Source organism: Thermothelomyces thermophilus, chromosome 1 (assembly GCF_000226095.1).
Source record: "Thermothelomyces thermophilus ATCC 42464 chromosome 1, complete sequence".
In the NCBI taxonomy this organism is placed as follows: Eukaryota; Fungi; Ascomycota; class Sordariomycetes; order Sordariales; family Chaetomiaceae; genus Thermothelomyces; species Thermothelomyces thermophilus.
Window position 1 is genome coordinate 4,931,846 of NC_016472.1, and position 22,993 is coordinate 4,954,838.

The window sequence follows — 22,993 nt, forward strand, 5'->3', positions numbered from 1 at the left end:
TCTCTGCTTGTGCCTCGGACTGCCTGGTAGCAACTCCCTTGATAAACTACCAAGGTAGGTATGTGTGTAGCGAATTGAGCCTTGTGGCTTCAGTTGACAATGATGAGAGACTTGATCGATCGGTTCTGATGAAACCTCGTTACTTTGCCCTTCCTACACTAAGGTATGGCGCCCGTGTTTCTTGTATGCTACTCGCCATTTGCCTTGGATATCCAAGGTATGTACGGTACGTACATCAGGCGAGACTTGGATGCAGTGATAAGGCATGCAGTCGTCTGTCCATACATGCGGCGCCTTGCCGATATAACGCCTTGCCGCCTAGTGTAGTGCCGGGAAGGGATGGATGCACAGAGGGGGAGGAGCAGCCCACCGGGACCCCATGCGATCCAGAGAATTGGATTGGGAACGCCCGCAGCGGGGCTCCTGCACCTGCAGCGCGTGTCTGGGGCAACCACTGAGCGCCACCAGACTCCAGCCCGTCCAAAACACCACTGCAGTAGCCGTTACTGACAAATTTAAAGGATTCGAGGGGAGGTAGACTTTGGTCCTCGGCGTGGACACCTGCTGCTGCTCGTGCCGGCCCCTCGAGAATGCGGTATCACGCCCTCGCTCGCTAAAACGCGTTCTTTGCCCCGCGTGACGTGCATTGGAAGAGAGAGAGGGGGCCCTGAGGCTGTCCTGAGCGGCCGCTGACCGGCGCCCGGCAAGGCTTCCGTTTCGCTGGAAAACCACCTGCCGCCCACCGCCTTCCCGCCCACCGTTCGCTATCCCGCTCCCCTCTCGCTGAGCTCGCCCGCTGCACGACCCGGGATCCGTTGTTTTTCGTCGCCCCCCCAACCCGGGACGCCGACCCGCTTTCTCCCACCTCGACGCGCTCGTTCGACGCCGTCCGATCGGATTTACACACTCGAGAGTACCCTGGCGCCCGTTGCTCCACAACACTTCCTCCGCCCGATGTGAAGAAACATCGAGACGCGCCGCGCAGTCCGTCTTTTTGCCTGATCCTCGATCGCTCTCGACTGTTCAGTGCCGCCGACCGCCCCGCCGCCGCCGCCGCAGCCGCCGCAGCCGCGTGCACGTCATCGTCGCTCTCGGCGGCTGCGATTCCTACGGCGTCACACCTTGAACGGCCACCTCAATGATGGATCCATACGGGGACTCGCAGCCCACTCAACGTACGTTTGCGGTGCTACGGCGCGCCATTGGGCGCCCGCCCTGCGACGTCGGCGGCGTCTCGCCCTGTCTCGTCTGGCTCGGCTAACCCCTGCGCACAGCAACACAAACGGTCGCCGACCCTAAGCGGCTAGGACAACTAACCTCGGGCTTCTCGGATGAAGAAGTATCCGACATAATATGCCTCCTCCTCCCCTACTCCGAGGCCGCCCGCCAGGAGGTGAGGAGGATGGCTGCCGAAGCCTCGCAGCACATGGTGGGAAGGGAGGATGTGGACAACTTGAGGGTGGACTACACGCGCGAGGACGACCTCCGGAGATTCGGCGGCCTACAGTCCGACGTTGGAGAACACCATATCGCCCTGCGCTTTTCGTCGCAGGTCAAGGACCCCTCGCAAGGTTTCACTTTCGGGAGGCATCCCGGCTGCTGCGACATCTGCCTCCGGAACGATCCGCACCGGCGTCTGAGCAAGATACACTTCCGCATCTTTTTGAACCAGTGGGGCGTCTTGATGTTGGAGGACATGTCTACGAACGGGACCGTGGTAGACGATGTTCTGCTCAAGAAGAAAGACGGAGTGAGAACCGAGACGACGAGGACGCTGGAAAGCGGTTCCAAGATCCAGATCCTCATGCACGAACCCGGCCGAGACCTGAGCTTCCTCGTTCGCATCCCCATCCGCGACGGCGCCTGCGAGGAAGCCTATAAGCGCAATCTGGATGCGTATCTGGCGAAACAGCTCCCGGCGGCTTATGACGCCAACGAAACCATCGTACCCGGGCCCGGGGGCCATGTAAGTTTTGTTTGACATGCACCCTTCTCCAAGGCTCGAAGGGCAGCCCAGCGCTGACCAAGTTAGGTTGACATTTTCAAGCCGCCTCCCGCGAAACAGCCAACCGGGAACGGGGCTGTCGTAGCACGCCGTGCCCAGGTCGCCGCAAAGCCTGCGAGCCGCTCCCGTGCGGACGCACTACCAAGGCCGTGGAACGGCTCAGACAAGTACAAGCGCGTCTGCGAGATTGGCAGGGGCGCATTCGCCACCGTACACAAGGTGACGTTGAGACACAGCGGCCAGCCCTTTGCGGCCAAGGAGCTCGACAAACGCAAGTTCATGAAGAACGGCGTCCTGGACCAGAAGGTCGAGAACGAGATGAGGATCATGCGAAAGATCAAGCACGTATGCCAAACCCAACCCCCCTCCCCCCTTCCCTTGCCCCCGCCCTCCTTCCAGGATGACGGTGGTATGTCGAAACCTTTGCTCACGTAACCTGGCAGCCAAACATTGTGGAATATATCGAGCACCTCGACTGGGACGATAGGCTTCTCATCATTATCATGGAGTTTGTGGGCGGGGGCGACCTCGGCCGACTGATCGCAGAAAATGGCCCCTTGTCGGAAAGCGCCACGAAGACGATGACGAGGCAGCTGCTGGACGCTCTTGGGTACCTGCACGACATGAACATCACCCACCGCGACGTGAAGCCTGATAATATCCTGGTAGACTCCCTAGATCCCTTCGTCGTGAAGCTCACCGACTTTGGGCTGTCCAAGATGGTTGATAACGAGCAAACTTTCCTCCGGACCTTCTGCGGAACGCTCCTCTACTGTGCGCCCGAGGTCTACTCGGAATATGCCGAGTACGACAACCACGGCCGCCGTCATCCGCGCAACCGCCGCCTCCGTCCGGCCACGGGGCAGAGATACGATCACGCGGTCGATGTCTGGTCGTTGGGGGGCGTCCTCTTCTATGCCTTGACAAAGAGGCCACCCTTCCCGGCCAGGAACGGGGCCAGCCACTCCGAACTCCTTCACCAGATCATGACCAAGCCGCTGGATATCTCGCCGCTCATCGAGGCGGAGATCTCCGAGGAAGGCATCGACTTCCTCCGTCGCATGCTTGACCGGAGGCCCGAGACACGAGCTACGGTAAGCGCGCTTCAGGAACATCCGTGGATATCCGGCTCCTTCACGACCGTGGCGCAATCGTTCGATGAGGCCGCAGACGAGGAACTACACGTAAACGCCTCTCAGCTGAGCCTCGACGACAACGAGAGGGGTCAGGGCGGGTGCCGAGAACTGCGTGTTCCTAGCGACGACGAGATATCGGACGACGACGAGGACGTCGACTTCGATGCGGCCCAGCCGGCCGATTACGAATCCGAAAAGGAGAACTACACGTTCGGTCCAGATAATCGACCGCAGCGACTGTTCGGCGAAGTCGGTCCGTCTGCAGTCAGGAGTACTGGCGCCGTAGCGTCGAATCGTCTCAACTTGCCGATATCGCCGGCAAGCTTCGGCTCGACTGGCACGACGGAGATTCTCGGCAACGAGACGGAGATCAAGGACAGCTTCGAGTCGGAGGACCAGTCTACCCCTCGGCAGAAGCCACAAAAGTCACAGACCTCGCCGGGACTTGGACTTGTTCATCAACCCTCGCTGCAGTCTGCAGGCCAGAGCAGGTCCGTCGACGAGCTCAACAACATGACGTTCGACGTGGCGTCTCAGAGCCTCGGCGGCGCCGAGTCGATCCTCGAGAACCTCAACATGAAGTCTCGTGCCGGCTCCCTCCTGCGCTCGCATGCCACTGGCGACTTGAACTCGAGCAAACGGAAGCCCTCGTCCGACAGCGGCGAGGAAGACAACGTCCCCGTTCCAGGAGAACGGCGCGGCCTCAAGAGGCTCCGCTCCGCAGCTTCGGCCAAACTCTCAGCCAATCACCGGGCCGTTGAGGACGGCGAGTATGAGCTCCTCGCACAGATGCCGTCCATTCTGCGGGCCCAATCCGGGCGGCAAATCGACAATCCCGTACATAAGTCTACATATTGGTCAGCGCAGGACAGGAGGACGTGGCACCTCAACTATCCGGAGATGACGCAGCTACAGCTCGATGCGTTCAAAACGGCCGCCTCGGCCAGGGAAGAGGAATTCGGCCCGGGCAAGACCCCCCTCTGGGACCTGGCTATGAAGTACTTCCCGCCCACCAATTGCGAGCGCCGCGGAGCCGCAACCAAAGAGTCGGCGGACCATGCAGAGAACGGTGTGCTCCTCCCCTCCACGGCCGGCGCAGACGCGACCGTTCCTGCTACCCCCCCGCCCGCGGACGACCCGGGACCGCTGCTCGTCATGCCGATGCAGTCCGATCCGGGGCGGCCGGTCGTCGCGTGCCTGCAGTCGGCGCCAGGGTCCGCCATCCCCGGCGTTTCCATCATGATTACCGAGTCGATGGTGTCATGGGGTCGGGCCAACGAGAACACGCGCTCTTATCCTCACAAGTACGACCTCAGGGTGCCCAAGTATGCCTTCAGGATCCTCCTCTGGAAGCAGGACTACGACCCGGCCAAGAACTTCCGGCCGTGGAACCGCGCGCCCGAGGCGGACGAGAAGTCGTTCCACTTTTACATCTCGACCAAGGCGACCGCCGGTATTCACGTCAACGGCGTCCACCTGCCCTCGGACGACGCCAAGAACCCTGCCAACCCGTCCACCTACTGGATGGCTCTCTACGACGGCGACCGGGTCTCGGTCTCGCAGACCCCCGACAGGAGCGTCGTCTCGGAGCTCATATTCCGCTGCGGCTGGGGCGGCAGTGCCAAGTCCCGCGCGAGCCTGGGCCTCCCGCGCAAGCCCGAGCTCGCTCCCGAGGCCGTGGCAAGCAAGCTCGACGAGGTGTGCGTCAAGACGGAGCGCAAGGTGCGCAGCCTGAGCGAGCACGACCTCAAGATGGAAGAGGCCAACCACGACGTGGAGGAGCGCATGCGTCGCGTCGACCGCGAGCGACAGCGCTCGCGCGAGTTCGAGGCCCGCCGCCTCGAGGCCTGCCGCGCGCTCGGGATTCGTAGGGTCAGTCCCGCGCCGGGCATCACGCTCGGCGAGGAATCGGCCACCCAAACGCCCTGGAGCTCGTACGTGCCCGGCGCCAGGACCGTGCCGACATACCGGCATGCCTCTCCTGCTACGCTAGAGCTGCTGAGGGCCGCGAAGAGGGGGTAGTGAGAGCTGGCTGGGCTGTTCTTGAGATTATTTTTTTTTCTTGTTTTGTTCCATGTACCGACCGCCACACACCCCCTTCTTTCTCTCCTGGTTCATGTGTCATTGTTGTAGACACCGACATTGACACTGCACCCTGTTCTTGCCGTCTTATCCGCGGCTCCGATTTCTGCATATCATCCTTGATACCATCTGTTATCCCCATATCCCTGCTCCATACCACTCCCCCATGCCAATGCGATGCACCAAGGAGGATAGCGGCATGCGTGGGAGAGAATGAATTAACTGGGAGGCATAACCACACTACTCAAAAGCAGCACACGGGCCGGGGAAGACAAAAGGCTATGGCGCTGGTGGAGCTCATCATACAATCTGTTGTTGTTTGTGCGTTGGGTTAGGCTTGTATATGTGTGTGTTGGTTGTATTGTGGACTAGGTCGCGACCCCGGGCGTTGTCATATATATTGAATCATGCGTGCAACATGTATGTACAACTCGTTCAACTTGAATGCAGGCGAAGAAATATACTGAAAATTCAAGACGTGTATTTTCATTTGTTATACGCTAACGCTAAAATAAACAAGGAACATTTCCAGCCCCTATAGGCTGAGGGTCGCAGAACAAGCTGTTGCCCAGGGCGGTTCTTTACGCTCGTAATCCCACTTCTCGAATAGACAGATATGAACACTGTTTGTTGTTTCCGACGCTGTTTCTTCCTTTGCATGCATTTCAAATCGAGACACAGAAATTGACTTGTCCACCACATTGTCTCGGCGGCCCTAAGACGGTGAGAGACCGAGAAGCGGAGACGTAAGAGGGGGGAAGGTCCGTCATAGGATCGACAAAACGAACAAACAGATCAGGCCTGGTCCGCAAGGCCATGACACACGAATAGGTACCATCAGTCCACCACCGTGCGAGCGCTGGACTCTAGTTGCCATAATGCCATGACGGAAAAAAAAAAAAAAAAAAAAAAAAAAAAAAAAAAAAAAACTAACAACCCCTTGCCCCGGCCGCTGCCCGCCCCAAGGCAGCGACAAGCCTGGCGTGGGCCCGCTCGATCTCGTCCGCCTCGTCCGAGTCGACTTCCCAGATCTGCTTCTGGTCGGCGCTGCGGGGAGGAGGAGAAGCCCCGGTCTCCGAGGGAGAGACGGCGGCGGCGGCGGTGGTGGTGGTGGTGGAGATACCGGAGGCTCTGGCGTCCGAGAAGAGAAAAAACCCACCGCCTGCGCCCGTGGAGGCCCGCTCGGCCTGGCCGTACTCGGAGGCCCAATACAGGTCGGAGACGCCCATAGGCCGCGGCTGAGAACCCGGCTGCCGTTGCTTTTTCTGTTGTTGTTGTTGTTGTTGCCTCCGAGGAGGCGCCGGCTGAGCCTTGCGCCGGGCTTGCGAGTTGCGGTCGGTGAGATGCCGGTCCGTGGAGGCGGCCGGCTTGGGCTGGGACCCGTCGCGGCTGTGAAGGTTGAAGTAGAACGGCTCCTGTGGCTGGGACCGACTCGATCTGGTGGAGGACGTGGACGTGGACGGGTGCTTCCGATGGCCGTGTCCGTCCGAGTGCCGCTCACCGGCCTCTTCCTGGATCTTGGAATCGGCGGCTGTACGCCTCCAACGCGTCGCGCAGCGCTTCTGCTGCTGCTGCTGCTGCTGCTGCTGCTGTGGGAGCTTGAAGTAATCACGGCCCTCTTGGAGCTCCTGATACCCGGCGGGGAACGATGCCACATTGGGCGCCCCATGCCGCTCTTCGGACCTCGACTTGGCCATGGGCTGCCTATGCTTATTGTACCAGTCCTCCAGGTGCGGAGGTTTAAAGTAGTCGCGAGCTTCTCGTCCCTCCACCTCCTCCTCCGCCTTCTCCTTCTCCTCCTTCTCGCCGGAGCGACTGGTGCCGCCGACGATGCTGCTGGCCGCGGGGAGGCGACCCTTCTCGGCGTCCTTCGGTTCCCTTTGTCGAACGCACAATTCGTAAGATTTGGGTGACTGCCAAGAGGGTGACTTCCCGGCCGTCAAACGAACACCCCGGAGCCGAGGCTGCCCCGTGGATTTCTCACTCGACTCGCGGCACGTGTTCTGTTGCTGGGACCCTTCTCTCCTCGAACCTCCCTTACCCCCCTGGCGTGCCGGCGCGCCTTGGTCTTGACCGTGCTTCGAAGCCTCGCTCTTGGATGCGTAGCAACGGATATTGGCCCGTTGGTGCTCTGAGACCTTGCCGACGTTGACCGGATCGCGACGAGCGTCCGCGCGTGAGGCGGCCTTGATGGCTGATTGCTCGTTGTTACAGGAGGGGCTCACCTTGCTATTCTCGGGCCCAGCTCGATTATCCAACGTCGAAGCCGTACCCAAGACGAGCTTCATCTCGTCACGAAAGGAGGTTGGAGTGAATGCGTACGGGCTGCTCCGGCAGTCCTGGGGGTTGCTGTGGCCAGGGAAACCGTTCTGGTCGTCCTCCTCCTCGCTGCAACCCACCACGCGCTGCCCTTTGTAACACGTGCCGAGTCGTCCGCGCTTGTCCCTTCTCTCCTTGTTGATTATACACTGGCCGCAGATCTCATCCCAGACGGACAGCTCGCCTGACAACAGCTTGCTATGGTACTTGTTGGAGCGAAGCGTGCCACAGCCGGCGCACCACTCCCGCTCGTCAATCCTGGCTGTCAACTTGTCAGTCCGGCGGCGGCCCCTGCTACGGCGAGCGCGATCGGCGACTCGAATCTCGCGATAGTAGCGACATCGGGTGCAGAGGCTGGGCCTCGGTTTCCTGCCTCGCCTCGGGGGAAATTCCTGCTGGTACTGGTCGGATCGCGGAGCGTTGCAGCCGTAGCAACGATGCCGATAGGAGATGGGATGGTCAATATTCTCGCTGGGCTCGACATCGATACCTTTGCCCTCTTTCCGGTGCTTTGATGAGCGCCGAGAGAAGTCGAGAACAAGGCGGTATCGCTTCTTAACACCGAGGGTTGGCGTGAAGCCGTCGCTTTCGTCATCGGCTTCCCAATCAACTTCCTTAGTTCTGAAGAAAACAGTCAGCGAGGAGCAATGTAGCCATGGCGGAACGTCTTGGGAGCCCTCCTGGCCTCCTGGCAGAAAGCTAGCGAACGGAAGAAACTAGCGACCTGTCTCGAAGGGAAAGGAAACCAGCAAACCCATGAGACTGACTTACACACTGAAATGCATCTTGCGGTCCGGTAGCCAGAGTTCGTTGACTACACTATTGTAGGAATCCGTAGGTCCGAACAGAATCGGCAGGTTATGTAGGGAGAGGAGGAAGGAAACGAAGTTGAGCAGCGGGAACAGCTGTGAGAGGATGGAATGGCTGATAGGTAGGCTATAAGAACAAACGCAACAAGCAGGGAATGTTCCCGTATGGGCAAAGTTGTGCGAACTGGGCTCATCTCAAATGCTGCACTGAAATTTCGCCCGGGCGCCTAGGCCCACGGGACCTGTTGCATGCTAATGGGATGAAAGAGATCAGTTGAAAGGCTGGTAAAGAACCCGCAGTGGTGGGAGCTGTCAAAGGGCGAGGAAGACTCATGAGAGAGGCAGAAATCATAGGGCGAGGAAGACTCATGAGAGAGGCAGAAATCATTGAGCGCTTCTTGACACTTTAACAGCAACGCCTGCTGTCCCCCCCCCCTTTTTTTTTTTTTCCTTGTTTACTTACCATGGCTGGAAATCGCGCAAATCGCTGCCGCTTCTTCTTCGACACTTCGATCTCTGTTCGGGCGCGACGATGAATGCACATTTGGCTGGTTGCTCACAGTTGGAGCCGCCGTTGGACGAGGTCACTTTCAACCATGTGTTCTGTGGCACCATGTAGCGCAATCAACGTGCTTGTGTTGTACACAATACGACCGACCCGATGCCCTTTTCCCAATCCGCATGTCGCAAAATAAAAGAATCAACTCTAACATACTTCTTTGTACACAAATCCACCCGCTGCTGACCTTTCTAATCTATCCGAAGCTGTCTCGGGCCTTTCTTCTTGGTGATGCCCTTACTCTTCTTCTTGTGGCCCCGGTCAAATGCGGCCGCTGACATGTGGTCGCGGCCAAGGTTGTCAAGGTCTTTGACCTTGTAGATGCGAATAATCCAGTTTTCGCTCGTGAAAGCCTCCTCCAAGGTGCTGAGCGTAGGGCCGACCTCGGGAAGACGGGCGCCCCGCATGCGGTCCACCGCCTGTCCAGGAGGGAAGAGGTTGTTGTAGTTGTAATACGACATCTTGTACCTATTGATGCTGTCAGCGCCACGCGTCGCAAAGTTTTAATTCCCTAATAGTGCTTACATCAGGCTGTTCTTCATGGTCTCGGTGGCCTCGCCATCGACGCGGTACTCACCGCGAGCAGTGAAGAAGGAACGCTCGTTGACCTCATCGGGCCAGATGCCCTCGGCGATGCGGACCATCCACAAGAACTTGTTGATATCGTCGCCAGAGTAACCCAGGAGACCGCCGAAGACAACCAGAACATAGTCGACTTCGTGTTGGCGCATGATCGGATAGCTGACCTCCTCTCTCGAGCTCATGGCCTTGCCTACAGTCGCAATATGCGTGTTGTTCCACGTGTTGTTGTCGACGAGCGTCGGGCGGTCCGCCATGCCTCCAATCTGGTAGCCGTAGTCCCACCAGGACATGATCTTGGCGTCCTCGCGCGTGTTCTGACGCAGCCACTGGTACGCCTCGCGGTAATCGTCAATGATGTGCTGGCTGCCATCAGGCAACCTGCTGGCCAAGACGACTGAGGGGGACGAATAGGCATTCGATGTCACCCACGTGCAGTGAAGGACGAAGAGCAGGAGGTAGACGGCAAGGGCGCCGACCATCATGCTCTTTCCCCAAAGAGCGTACACACCCACTACAGGCTTGCTCGTCGACTTGAGGCCGGAGGACTTGGCCGCCTTCTTGCTCTCAGGGCCCTCTGTCGCCTGGCTCTCTTGGGGTTTGAGCGACTTGGTGCTGAGGTATGTGTCGAGGAGGGTCGAAACCGCGATGGCGGCAGCAACGCAAACCACCGGCGTGAGGGTGAGCATCAGGCGAACCATGACGCCGGCGAAGTAGCTCCCAAAGAGCGCATAGACGACAATGAAGACGTGCTCGTCGGCGAGTTGCTGGAAGCAGAGATAGACACCGACCGGGAAGAGCCAAACGAGCAGGTTGAGGTCGAAGAAGAACGCGGGCCACGCGGTCGGCTGGTGTTCCGAGACCGAGGCGATGATGGGGATGTGGATCTTAGCGTAGCCGGTATCCCACAGCGAGTAGAAGCGGCCACTCCACGGGGCAATGAAGCCGGCGCTGGTCGCGATGACGAGGCCCAACAGCCCGAGACCGAAGGTGGCGCCGGCAAAGAGCCATAGGAATGTCTGAAACTGGCGGCTGGGGATGGCGGAGCGAACATAGTCGAGGAAACCGAGCAGCTGGAGGAAGCCAAAGATGCCTGGTTCCGTGTTAGGTTAGTAGTAACGAGGTGCAGCTTCCGGGCGCGGCGAACTCACCCAAGGCGGGCATGTGCTCGCTCGTCTTGACGGGCAAGAAACCAACGAAGGGGATCTGCATGCTGGCCAGTGTTCCCAGGGCATACCAGGTGGTGTACGCAACATACAGCCGGGTGCTGTAGCGGCCCATGCAGATCAGGACGAACGAGTGCAGGGGAACAAGGCAGGTAATGAAGGCGTAACCTCCCCAGGAGGCAACCATGTAGCCGTAGGAGAGGGCACAGAGGGCACCCCAGAGCATGGAGCCCTGCTTCAGCGCCTTGATCCAGAGGTAGAAGGTGAAGACGAGCAAAAAGATGGCAATGGCTTCGTTGTCGTAACTGCCAGCAACCGACCGAGAGATGTAGCCAGGGGCGATGCCCATGAACAGGGCTGCCAGCAGACCAGCCGAGGGCGAGGGGGTCATCTCATTGGTGAGGAGGTACGCGGCAATCGCGGTAAGGCCGGAGAATCCTGGCGCAAGGAGGACGCAGATATTCCGGATGTCCACGGGGATCGTGAGGGCGCGGAGGGCGTGGTAGATGACGCCGCTCGTCACCATGAGGCCGGGATAGAGGGTACCTCCGGTAACACGACCCAGGGGGTGCCATGTCCGATCATCGAACCAGTCCCAGAAGTTGTAGAAGCCGTTCGCAACGAGGTACTTGGTAGCGCGAAAGTTGAACCAAGGGTCGACTGGTCAAGGGTCAGTACGTCAAGTCGAGGCCATGGGCGAGGGGAGGAGGGAGGCGTGGATACGGACATTCATGGATGATACTTTCGAATCCTATGTAGCAAGTCAAACTGATTAGCACTCAATCCGGTCCGAAGAAGAGTGATCGTGTGATCGTGTGATCGTGCTAGGCAATTGGAGTGTCTCGAGGTCGCGAACGACGCTCCATGTTGAGGCCCCAAGACCTCAAAGCTCACGGCTGCGTCACCACCAAAAAAGGGACACGTACGTATCACGGAGAACAGGCGACTGGCAATTGCGGCAGCGGCAATGAGCGCGAGAATGATCACCCGCAGCACACCGCGAGTGCTCTTTCCCTTGCCCACGCTGGCAAGAACCTGAAGCGGATCGGCCGACATGGTGGCCTGCGTTTGCGGGGTGTGGTGCTGCCTCTCGCCCAGTTGAAGTCGGAGGCTAACACCAAGGACAAGCGCAGACGAGCGAGCTCTGGCCTTTGGAGAGGACAGTTTGGAGCTTCTGCATGCAACTGGAGTGGAATGCTCCAGGGGTCCGCCTTGGCATGCTTGATTCGCGCCCAAGACCCACTCAGCCTCGTTGCTCAACGCTTCACCGCCCGGCAGAAGTCCGATTAATATGTAGAAAGTTGGAGGGGCCAAAGAAAGAGCAGAAAACCAAATCCGTACGCAGTACAAAGGGTCCAATACTTCGTATAGGGGTGGCAATGCAGAGGCCGAAAGATACAGAGGGAGAGATCTGGGATTAAGAAGATCCGCGAGGCGTAACTCCCGGAGAACTGCGAAACAACTCATGTTGATGGATCTATCACCAGGTCCATGACCATATATATGTGCATAACCTTGGGAAAACAGAGATCCATTGATCTGATGGGACTCTTGGCGATTGTGTGGGGCACGGATCTATCACATCAGATCGCGGATGGAGCAAACCTAGAACGCCCTGGCTTTGGGTAACTGTATCATATCTCAGGCGGGGTATAAGGTGAACTACGAACCCGCTCGCGACTGGGTTCACTGATCCATCACTGGACGCGGTCGAGGCCCAATTGCCGGCACACAATCCCAGCAATCATCACCGGATGTAGATCACCAACGAGGGCCTGGTCTGAGGCTGGGTGTTCAGCGCAGCGCTTTCATTCGGCAGTGGTATAGATACCAAGCCGGGACCGAGAAATCATTGACCTCGTATAACACCCCAAACCCTGAAGCAGAATTCCCGGGATGATGCAATGTGTTGAGTGCCAAATGTTTTTATAAACCGCGCCAGGAGTGCCCCTAGATACAACCATCCCATTACCCACGAAAACGCCTCTATGCAGCCTGAACTCCCTGTCAGCATTTGGTGCCCTCTTAAGCACGGCGGAACGGCTCCTCTCTGCCCCCCGCCCAACCGGTTTCTCGTACCTTGACGGCGAACTTCCGCTGGGGGAAGTGCGTTTGGCGCTTCTTGGTCTTCTCCAGAACCCTTGAGGCATCCTCGGGGGACAGGCGGCGGCGGATGGCGCGGGTCTGCTTGGCCCGGAGGTCAAGAGGCAGGTACTTCTTGTTCTTGTAGAAGAGGCGGAGCTGGGCACGTTGCTTCGCGTTGATGACGGTCAGGACACGGGCAATCGATTTGCGGATATCGTGGCTAGTCGGCAAAAGAAACTCGTGTCAGCCATAACTCGTCTCCATCCCCCCCATTCGTCCTCTTTCGGCTATAGACCGTGGAGAGCATCGGCTTCGACTCGACGTACATCTTGGTAAGCTTGGTGCCCGAGGAGACGATCTTCTGAATGCGAAGCTGGCTCAGCTCCGTCTTGAGCTCAGCCAGTTGCTTGGTGAGCTCCTCCTTGTTCTTAGACCATAATTGGCCCGTCTTGACCTTGCCGGAAGACTTTAACCAAGTGGTCAGCAGTTGCACGCCAAAAGTCGCAAGTTTGAAGGTCGTTCTCGTCGATGCGACCGGGGTAGAATGCCGAGGGCAGACGTTCAAGGCGAACCTGGCCGTGGAAGCTGCCTGAACAGGACACAGAGAGCTTACCATTGTGAGAGATATCGGTGTCGAGTCAAATGGGCGATGGGCGACGATTCCTTTGACAGCGACGGGGTCTTCGGGTCGTTGGAAGGGAATAGCCTCTCCTGCCGGCACAACGTCCTAACAAAATGTGAGAGGTGTGGATGCGCAAAATGCCAGCCAGGGCGGAAAACCCTACAGCCGAAAGTGGCCCGTGCAGCACAATCTTGGTCCAGCCATGATGGTCCCGCAGTTCCGAAAGCGGTTAGCTTGGGGTTTGGCCTTTCCGAACTTGCGCACAACCGAAGGCTCGTCCATTTCAAAATCTTGAGCAGCAGCAAGTCAAGTTGACGACCGACCAACGAATTTACTAATCCACCAAACAGCCAAAGCGCTCAAGATGTCGGCCGCTCCTACGACAAAGACCTTTGGCAAGTCGACTCGGACGGTTCCTCACCCGTCCGAGAAGGCTCAGAAATGGTACCCTGCTGAGGACGAGCCCAAGCCTCGCAAGGTATGTGAACGAATCCATTTTCAAAGCCGAGGGACGATGTTGCGATATCTGTGAGGGATGCAAATTTGAGACACTTTCAATTGAATTCATCTGGGGGGCATCTGGAGTGGTCGACCCATTATTGGAGCCGATCTTGAGGCTGGAAGCGGAGAGTGGAGGAGTGATGGACGTTTTGAGGGTCGCACGGTCGACAGGAGGGCGACAGTACTGGCGGAAAAGAGATGAAGTCGCTGGATTTAGGCTCCTGGGTACGAGTTGATGCTGACATTCGTTGGTTTGCAGGTCCGCAAGGCTGTCCGCCCCTGGACTCCTCGCAGCTCCCTCCAGCCCGGCACCGTCCTGATTCTGCTCGCGGGTCGGTTCCGCGGCAAGCGCGTCATTCTTCTGAAGACCCTCGACCAGGGTGTCCTGCTCGTCACTGGCCCTTTCAAGATCAACGGCGTGCCGCTCCGTCGCGTCAACGCGAGATACGTCATCGCCACATCCCTGAAGGTCGACCTTACCGGTATCGACGAGGCCAAGCTTGAGGAGGTTTCCCGGCCGAAGTACTTCACCGCTGAGAAAGCTAAGGAGAAGGCTGGCGAGGAGGCTTTCTTCAAGCAGGGGGAGAAGCCCCAGGTACGAACCGATGACTCGACCTAGGTATACGAATGCGCGAGGAATGGGACTGACAGGATACACAGAAGAAGGAGGTGTCCAGCACCCGGGCCGCTGACCAGAAGGCCATCGACAAGGCCCTCATCGCCAACATCAAGAAGGTCGATATGCTCGCCAGCTACCTCGCCACCTCTTTCAGCCTCCGCAAGGGCGACAAGCCCCACGCGATGAAGTGGTAGAGTGGGTGCAAGGGCGCGGGCGTGATGGGTGGTTGATGGCGTGGTTTACGGTTATGGCTTGACCGATTGCATTTGGACGTTTGACGGTTTTCGGTCCATTACGGCGTCTGTAATGAGGGTTTACAGTCATCAAGATCCCGAAAGATCACCGGGCTTTGCACAGGATCGGAGCCATGAACAACAACCAGGTTAAGAGCAACCGGGGATGTCTGGTGAATTTTACTTGGGACAACGTGAAATGCGCTGGATGGAAGGGCAGATAAACCAGATACGTCTGCAGAACCCCGATCCCAGGGCGTTTAGGCCACTGCGGGCATCGAGGGAGCAAACAAGGAGTAACATCAAACTCAGTGAATGCCACAAACATCCCCCGTCCAAGTTTGCCAAATAAGCGTCCCTCCGGCGCATTGAGCCACAAACTCGCGGACAAAAATGTGGCTCGACCAACCCGATCCCTCCCCTGAGCAGTGAGGCGCGGGCTGCTACCCAACTGACATCATGCAGCACCGCCACAGGGTCTGCATTGCTGGCCGATCGGCAGTGAAGACACGGGGAACATGGTTCCGTGCGACCTAGGGAGTACCACAACTGTCTGCAGAGCCTGGGCTTTCCGCACAATCCTGCAGTCTGCCACATGTCGGCTTGAGAATATGATATGGAATGCCGCAGTTTCCCATTCAATGACTCGTGGTTGAAGCATTCTTTGTCAACCCCTAACCCTATTGCAGCTCTTTGTCTTGGCGCTCTCCGCTGAAAAACCGCCGGGAGGGTCCGTGGCCTCATAACGACAACTTCACAAAGAATCGGAACCGGTGGGCTCGACCCGCTCCGGACTCTCCCCAGGCTTTCTACCTTTCAGCGATCGGATGCTGAGGGCTTCCGACCCGTCCCCTTGTTCTTCGTCATTGCTGGCAAGATGGCGACAACGGCAGGTCAGGGCTGGGCCCAGCTGAGGCAACAAGCCCGATCATTAGAAACACAGGTCAGAGCCCAAAAACGAGGACGACAAACAACATCAGACTCGCGAGGTTAGCTGACCTCGCTCCCTTAGACCGAGGCATTGCTCCAGACATATGCGCAGTTCTCGGCGCAAACAGCCATACCGGCGAAGCCGACGGAGGAAGAGAAGAATGCGGAAGCAAGGGTGCAGGAGCTGCTCGACAAGGCAAGTGCCCAACAGGGTTCAAGAGGAGACGGCAACGTGGATCTTGTTCTGACCACCGCGATCGAAACAGCGCGAGACCGTCATCGCCCAACTCGGCCGCCTCCTCGACTCGGAAGCGACTCTGACCTCGTCGGCACTCAAACAGAATAACCTCGCGCTACTCCGCGACAAGCTCTCGGACCACCGGCGTGACCTATCCCGGCTGCGAGCGACGCTCAAGGAGGCGCGTGACCGGGCTAACCTGCTGGGAAGCGTGCGCGAGGACATATCGGCCTACCGGGCGGCGAATCCGGAAGCGGCCGAGGCCGAGTACATGCTGGGCGAGCGGGCGCGGCTGGACCGCACCCACGACGTGGCCGACAGCGTGCTGAGCCAGGCGTACGAGGTGCAGAACAGCTTTGCGCTACAGCGCGAGACCTTGGCCAGCATCAACCGACGCATCATCCTGGCCGCGAGCCAGGTGCCCGGGATCAACAACCTCATCGGGCGCATCTCGGCCAAAAAGAGGCGAGATGGGATTATCATGGGGTCCTTTATTGCCGTGTGCTTTTTGGTTTTCTGGTTCTTCCTCTAAGGAATGCGCTCGGGGGTGATTGGTGTCTCTGGAGCAAAGGGAGTTGGCGGGAACAAAATCGCGGGACAGCAGACTCGTATATGCCCCGGATTGCGTTGGCGTAACAGGAGGCGTTGGAGGCGTCTGGAGTTCTTTTCGTAGGTGCCTGCTCTGACGGGATTTTCCATAACAGAAATCAACTCGAGGGTGGATCACCACACCTTCCATAATACATAGTACATTTTTGTTTTAACTTTTTTCCCCCTCTACACTAACGTGGCATGATACAAGAGCGGTGCTGTCTATACAGATAGATGAATGAAAGAAAGGGGTATCACACAGCTTCTTCCCACGGCCACTCCCCTCCCCATCCTACTTTTCCTCCGGCTTCTTTGCCACGAACTTCCTCACGTAATGCTCCCCGACCCCTTCCTGCTCCATCTCGGTCAATATCCTCTGGACCCCTTTTACCAAGCCCTCCCTTTCCCCAGATTCGGCAGGCCCGCTGCCGGCCCAGCGTATCCTGCATTGATGGTCCACCAGGTAGGTGTACCCAACCTTACTATTCAACAGCCCAATGGACTCGCGGATCTCGTCCGTAATCCCCTTGCGCACCAAAAAGTATTTGTCCCAGTTCTCCTTCCCGATCCGCCGGCGCAGCGACCCGGAGAACAGCCGGACCAGCCACGCCTTAAGCACGTCTTCCTCGACGTTGATCTGCACCAGCTGCGCGCGTCCGCCACTGGCCCGCAGCACCTCATGCAGTGCCGGGTTCTGATCCGGGGAGATGAACGTCTTGGCCTGGTTCTCGGCCCACATGCTGCTGAAGATGGCGACGACGCTGGCGCGGCCCTCGAGCAGCGGGGTCGTGTCGGCGTCAGCCTTGGCGAGGGTCCGGCCGTAGAGGTTTGGAAAGTAGAGGGAGAGGTCGGCACGGAAGGGACGTGGGGGGGCGAGGAAGGTTTTCCCTTCGTGGAATTGGAGGTTGCGCCAGTCGCGGAAGTACGGGCGCGAGATCTTGTCTTTGCTATTTCGGGAGGGCAAACCGGGTTAGCCAAGGCACGTCTGAGCACACCACAACCAAGAGGTCCTATTCAAGGGGATTGCCGGGTCTCCATACAGGTACTCCCGGCGCTTGAGGTGCTTCTCGTAGTTGGTGAAGTCGGCGTGGCGCTCCTTCAGGGTGCGTTTGTCGATGCCCGTGTTCTCGCCCGGGCTTGGCGGGTGGTTCATGCCAATTGGTCTTGCAAGCGGCGTCGGCGTGAACTCCTTGAGTTTCTTGCCGTATGCTCTCGGGGCGTGGGCAAGCGGCCCTTCGGCGGCAAGCGGATCAGAACTCGCACCCGCGGCCGGAGTTGTGCCGGGAGTGGCCCCCGGGGTCGGGGCAGGCGGCTTGTCGGCCAAGCGGCGGTATGATACGCCGAATGACCGCCATTGGCATAGGAGGCAAGAAGCCGTCCTGGAGCCCGTCCAGATGCCGGTCCGCGTAATCATGGTGGGCAGTTGTCGCGATTGCAGGGCGGTTGTCCAGTCAAATTGGCACGAGCGCCGGGCCCAAGAAATTTCCACGGCATGCGACGGGGGCAGGGCCCCCACTTTCACCCGCTGAAGATCTGGCCCTATCCCCGCATTGCTGGATCCGGGGTCCCGCGTTGCTGCCAGCTCCCAGCGTCGAGGGCTCGGTTATCCGCGGGGCTGTCTTCCCCCCCCTGAATGGCTCGGCTTTCAACGTCATTCAGCAGAGAGCCATAAGCCGCAGGAAGCCATGGCGCCGTGCTCCGGGGCACTCGCCGACGTTCCTTGAATTGTTCTGCCGGGGGATCGATTGGGAATTTTTTGAGATGCGATAGTTTGCAAACCTGACGCTGGTGGTATCTGTCTTGCTTGTCCGACATGTTCTGGAGCCATAGTTCCCGCGCGGTGCGCCAACAATGGCGCCTTTGCAGAGGCGTAGCCCGCCGCGTTGCGGGCACATCACTCTCGCCGTTGTCCCCGTCGATGGCACGGGCATTCCATGCCTCGAGGCCGCTCCTGGCAGTCAAGCCGGTGTTACTGGCCGATATTGGAGAAGGTACGGGTTGTTGATCGCTCCCTTAGAAGTCGACCTGAAGCTGACCGTCACCCTGCCAGGCATCGTCGAGTGCGAGATCATCCAATGGTTCGTCGAACCCGGGGCGCGCGTCGAGGAGTTCTCCCCTCTGTGCGAAGTGCAAAGCGACAAGGCGTCGGTAGAAATTACCAGCCGTTTCGCAGGCGTCGTCAAGAAGCTATACTATGACGCTGGCGAGATGGCCAAGGTTGGCAAGCCGTTTGTCGACATCGACATCCAAGGGGATGCCAACGAGGAAAATTCGGGGACCGCGGCACGGCCCGAAGCTCCTCAAATAGAGGCTGAGGCTCAGCCTGCCCAGAAACCTGTCCGTTCTCCCGCCGAGGAGACGGCGACGGCACAGGTTGATATTTCGACCGGGCAAGAACCGGCAACAGCACCTAAGGCTAAGGGAAAGCATGCGACCCTGGCGACGCCCGCGGTCAGGCACTTATCCAAGGAACTAAAGGTGGACATCTCAGAGATAGACGGTACGGGCAAAGATGGTCGTGTGCTTAAGGAGGATATCTACAAGTTCGTCGAGAGGAGGAACGCAGCATCCACTCAAGCCCCCTCGCCGCAGCCGGCCCCTGCGACACAATCTACCGGTGCACTCGCGCCAAACGTTTCGACCGCGGGGCCGCAGCAAGAAACACGGGTCCCCCTCACAAGAACTCAGGAGATGATGTTCAAGACCATGACCCGCTCCCTTAGCATCCCCCATTTCCTCTACGCCGACGAGGTAGACTTTACCTCGCTCGTCGAGCTCCGCGGGCGCCTAAACAAGGTCCTCGCCAAGTCCGGCCCGAGCGACGGTCAGGTGGGCAAGCTTTCGTTCCTGCCCTTCATCATCAAAGCCGTCTCCATGGCCCTCTATAAGTTCCCAATCCTCAATGCTCGCGTCGACGTTGACGGTACCGGCAATGGCAACGGGAACGGAAAACCTGCCCTCGTCTTCCGCAGCCAACACAACATTGGTGTAGCCATGGACACGCCCTCGGGCCTCCTGGTGCCCGTTATCAAGAACGTCGGCAGTCTCAACATCCTGGACATCGCGGCCGAGCTCGCGCGGTTGCAAGGCCTCGCCAACGCCGGCAAGCTCTCGCCGCAGGACATGACGGGCGGCACCATAACGGTCAGCAACATTGGGAACATCGGCGGCACTTATCTTTCGCCCGTGGTGGTCGAGCGCGAGGTGGCCATCCTGGGGGTCGGCCGCATGCGCACCGTGCCGGCCTTCTCGACCGTGCCCGGAGAGAAAGACCGCGTGGTGCGCCGGCAAGTTTGCAACTTCAGCTGGAGCGCTGATCACAGGGTCATCGACGGCGCAACCATGGCTAGGGCAGCCGAGGTTGTGAGAGCTATTGTGGAGGAGCCGGATGTCATGGTTATGCATCTGAGGTAGCCTCGTTTGTCTTCGGGTGGAGAGCAATGGGGAGAAAGGTGTAACCGTTGGCCTTGAAATGAACATGGAGGTGTAGGATGGGGTGCATGGAAGGCGAAGTGCAGCATCAGCATCAGCAGGATCGGAGAAACGTGCCCAACATGCCTTGGCGACTGCGTGCTCGTCGAGCTACGCATTCACCCGGCTGCCATTTCCGTCCTTCGACTGCTCGCTTAACCCGGTTATACGCAAACCTGCGGTGGCAGCAATGCCGATGCGGTTTTTTTTGTCCCTTTCCTTCGTCCTTTTCTGAATAAAGTAAGCAGGCCAGCTTTTTTTTTTTTTTTGTTGATAGAAACCGCCGACCCAGTCAGGTTAAATTCGTCATCCGCGTTGGTAGTGCCTGGTCCCGAAATCCCGCAGCTATGTACATGTACTTGTAGTAGTACATTCAGGTTCATGTGTCGCAACGATCGCTGAGGTTGCCTTGTCATGTCGCATCGTTCTATTTGGCGAAAACATCTCAGGGAGTTCCACGATCCCGCTCGCACCAGAAAGACACGGTAACATCCTCCCGTCCCACACCAACTTCGATGCCCTTCTATTCCTGCTTTACCGCGCAACCAGGGCATCTCCCGCTCAATGTCAACACTCGGCCATGGCACCGTTTCTGGGGGCCCCCGAAGCGAGCCGCATTTCAGGACGGAGGGAAGGGAAAAGCTCCTGCTCCTGGGGCCGCTCACCAAAACCTGGCCATATGATGCCAACAAACTCTGTCCGTTTTGGGAAAGAAGAGCTAGCTGCCTTTCGTGCTGATTACGCTTCTCCAGTGGCGAGTGGCACGCTACTACACAGCACTGACATACTGGGCAGGCTAATATCGTACATCCCCCAGCCCAGCAACGGAGTCGTGTACGAAGGAGACACCGCCAGAGTAATACCGAGTTAATCAAGGGTGCCATCTGCGTCGTGTGGCAAGCGTTAGGCCGGCACAAGACGGACCTAGAATAATAGATTGGGGCTCCGCGGTCGGCAAGAGCAACCGACAAGGCACAGCGGCAACTGGACTGGAAAGGAACAGCCCGGTCGTGGTGCCGCAAATAAAGAGCACCTGGTGGGTTCTGTATGAGTGTATGTAACTACGCTACAGACTGGCACATTACATTCCGCCCACAATCCTGCAGGGTCACCACCCGCATTGTCGCATAGGGTCCCGCTCACCGAGTCTCGGCAGTCATTCCTTACGTGGCCCAGTTTGTGCTCGGGGGGATTGCTGCCTTGCCCCTCGACTTGCCACTCTTTGCCTGGCGTCCGTCTTACACAACGCAAGCGCTCTCCCTCCCGCTCGCTCCCGCCCTCTCCCCCCGCCCTCTTCTCTTTGCTCCACCCCCCTCTCTCTGCCCTCCCCCATCCGGAAGTTGGGAATGGACCTAGTTGGTGAGGGGAGGGGCAGCTATCAAACACTCTCCTTGAACTTGCCTGCCACGTAGCCGCTTAACCGGCGTAACTGTCGGTGAATGAAAGACTCGTACAAGGGGATTTGTGGCGGCAAACCTGTCTCGCGTCCCGTTAACGTCTAGTAATCATGAGAGCTTTCTGACAGTAATTTGCTTGGTTGAAGGTAAGTGTTATGAAAGCGGGCCGAAGAACGATGATTGGTCGAGTCCAAGCCACGACGAGAAGGGGCATCGTATGCACAAGGAAAAGGGGGTTGAAGATTGTCTTCGCATTGAATCGTCGCTTGCGTCGAAGCGACGAAACACCGGCCCAGCCATGAGGCCTATATTGATTCCTTCTTCTTTTTGAAAACGCCTGTAACCGAAAAAAGCGCAGATCGATTCCCGAGTTCTGTCCCATTCCCATGCCCATATAGTGCGCTGCAAAGATGAAAGAATAACAATGCTAATGGACGAGTGACAACAAGATCCAAATCAATCCAAGGCGAGCCGAGGCCAACTCCATATCCCAATGCAGAAAGAAAAAGGAAAAGTAAACCTTAAACCGATGCTGGTCCCTCCCATCAACACGACGTATCACACCAGCGCCGTGCTGCCACGCGCGCTGCGCACTTCCCTCACATTGCTTTGTGCCCCCTCCTCATTGTCGGGTGCTGTCCATCGTCTTGATCACCTTATCCACAGCATCCACCATGACCGCTTCGACGGGCCGCGTCACGTCGATCGTGATGACGTCAACTTCATCCGCTCTGGGGCGCTCGAGGGCCTCGAATTGGCTGTGCACCATGTTGGCGCCCATGTAGTGGTTCTTGCGAGCGGCAACCCTCTCCAGGAGGACTTCCTCGGGGGCGTCGAGATAGATGAAGTGGAGGTGCACGTTCGGGGTGAAGTAGGGGGCTACGCGGATGACGTCGCGGTATTTGCGCTTGAGCGCGGAGCAGGTCAGCACCACGCCGTCGCTGCCCTTGTCCAGCTCCTGGATAGACGCCTCCCGGAGGGCCGTCAGCCAGTCCCACCGGTCCGCGTCCGTCAGCGGGATGCCGGCGCTCATCTTGTCGATGTTGGCCTTTGGATGGTACTGCAGCGAGCGATGTGAGTACAAGGAGTCCTTGTCCAAGTCGGTCTGGGGAGGGGGGAGGGGGGTATGACGAACCTCGTCGCCTTCGATAAAAGGAAGGTGAAGCGAATCGGCAATGTGCTTTGCTACTGTGCTCTTCCCACAACCGGCTGGGCCCGTCACGAGCCAGATGTGCTGGTTCTTGGCCGGGCTTTCCGCCGCGGACGTGGCAGCGTTGCTAGTGACGCTGTTGGAGAGAGCGGCAGCGAACCGCGAAGCCGTGGGAGAGGACGGGATACTCTGGCGTCCGGACGACATGGCCCCAGAGGACGATGGCCTCTGGCCATTAACCGCCACCGAAGCGTTGTATGAGAGCATGGTGTTGCTGGGATTAGGGAGGATAATGTGGCGAGATGGTTTGGTGATGGATGTAGGGTATGCCGCAGACTTGTTGACTTAGGGAGAGCGTGACTATGACACTATTGCATAGCGCAATGAACGGTCGAGCAGACTGTAGTTTTTGAAGGCGACGGGAAAGGCGGGATTAAGATGGCGGCGGACCCGAAAGGGTGGCGGAGCGGGTTCCGGGAAGGTAAGGTATAGGGGTGTAAG

General features: G+C 58.4%; 9 protein-coding genes across 9 annotated transcripts; 4 read left to right on the forward strand and 5 right to left on the reverse strand.

The window, feature by feature from the left end:
• Positions 1–666: 666 nt before the first annotated feature.
• On the forward strand, positions 667–5,365 carry MYCTH_2296741 (uncharacterized protein). The gene is made up of 4 exons (XM_003659496.1): positions 667–1,175; positions 1,275–1,966; positions 2,033–2,350; positions 2,449–5,365. Exons 1-4 carry the CDS (start codon positions 1,142–1,144, stop codon positions 5,161–5,163), a joined length of 3,759 nt encoding a protein of 1,252 aa, XP_003659544.1. The 5' UTR covers positions 667–1,141; the 3' UTR covers positions 5,164–5,365.
• A 787-nt stretch (positions 5,366–6,152) lies between these two features.
• Positions 6,153–8,327, reverse strand: MYCTH_2123181 (uncharacterized protein; the record flags this gene model as incomplete). Its single annotated transcript, XM_003659497.1, has 2 exons — positions 6,153–8,163; positions 8,314–8,327. 2 exons carry the CDS (start codon positions 8,325–8,327, stop codon positions 6,153–6,155), a joined length of 2,025 nt encoding a protein of 674 aa, XP_003659545.1.
• A 774-nt stretch (positions 8,328–9,101) lies between these two features.
• On the reverse strand, positions 9,102–11,743 carry MYCTH_2088816 (glycosyltransferase family 66 protein; the record flags this gene model as incomplete). The annotated part of the gene is made up of 5 exons (XM_003659498.1): positions 11,582–11,743; positions 11,383–11,406; positions 10,641–11,315; positions 9,436–10,582; positions 9,102–9,378 (listed from the first exon to the last, which is right to left on the reverse strand). The coding sequence occupies exons 1-5, from the start codon at positions 11,709–11,711 to the stop codon at positions 9,102–9,104; spliced, it is 2,253 nt and encodes a 750-aa protein (XP_003659546.1). The 5' UTR covers positions 11,712–11,743.
• Positions 11,744–12,262: 519 nt separating this feature from the next.
• On the reverse strand, positions 12,263–13,477 carry MYCTH_77277 (uncharacterized protein). Its single transcript, XM_003659499.1, has 4 exons — positions 13,354–13,477; positions 13,067–13,206; positions 12,735–12,960; positions 12,263–12,650 (listed from the first exon to the last, which is right to left on the reverse strand). Exons 1-4 carry the CDS (start codon positions 13,354–13,356, stop codon positions 12,642–12,644), a joined length of 378 nt encoding a protein of 125 aa, XP_003659547.1. The 5' UTR covers positions 13,357–13,477; the 3' UTR covers positions 12,263–12,641.
• A 175-nt stretch (positions 13,478–13,652) lies between these two features.
• MYCTH_2313766 (uncharacterized protein) lies at positions 13,653–15,052 on the forward strand. Its single transcript, XM_003659500.1, has 3 exons — positions 13,653–13,840; positions 14,123–14,458; positions 14,524–15,052. Exons 1-3 carry the CDS (start codon positions 13,727–13,729, stop codon positions 14,674–14,676), a joined length of 603 nt encoding a protein of 200 aa, XP_003659548.1. The 5' UTR covers positions 13,653–13,726; the 3' UTR covers positions 14,677–15,052.
• A 540-nt stretch (positions 15,053–15,592) lies between these two features.
• MYCTH_2051705 (uncharacterized protein) lies at positions 15,593–16,415 on the forward strand (the record flags this gene model as incomplete). The annotated part of the gene is made up of 3 exons (XM_003659501.1): positions 15,593–15,658; positions 15,728–15,820; positions 15,912–16,415. 3 exons carry the CDS (start codon positions 15,593–15,595, stop codon positions 16,413–16,415), a joined length of 663 nt encoding a protein of 220 aa, XP_003659549.1.
• A 277-nt stretch (positions 16,416–16,692) lies between these two features.
• On the reverse strand, positions 16,693–17,888 carry MYCTH_2137079 (uncharacterized protein; the record flags this gene model as incomplete). Its single annotated transcript, XM_003659502.1, has 2 exons — positions 16,693–17,421; positions 17,515–17,888. 2 exons carry the CDS (start codon positions 17,886–17,888, stop codon positions 16,767–16,769), a joined length of 1,029 nt encoding a protein of 342 aa, XP_003659550.1. The 3' UTR covers positions 16,693–16,766.
• A 259-nt stretch (positions 17,889–18,147) lies between these two features.
• MYCTH_2296757 (uncharacterized protein) lies at positions 18,148–20,217 on the forward strand. Its single transcript, XM_003659503.1, has 2 exons — positions 18,148–18,465; positions 18,525–20,217. The coding sequence occupies exons 1-2, from the start codon at positions 18,393–18,395 to the stop codon at positions 19,886–19,888; spliced, it is 1,437 nt and encodes a 478-aa protein (XP_003659551.1). The 5' UTR covers positions 18,148–18,392; the 3' UTR covers positions 19,889–20,217.
• A 1,747-nt stretch (positions 20,218–21,964) lies between these two features.
• On the reverse strand, positions 21,965–22,699 carry MYCTH_2054249 (uncharacterized protein; the record flags this gene model as incomplete). Its single annotated transcript, XM_003659504.1, has 2 exons — positions 21,965–22,402; positions 22,478–22,699. The coding sequence occupies 2 exons, from the start codon at positions 22,697–22,699 to the stop codon at positions 21,965–21,967; spliced, it is 660 nt and encodes a 219-aa protein (XP_003659552.1).
• Between the last annotated feature and the right edge of the window lie 294 nt (positions 22,700–22,993).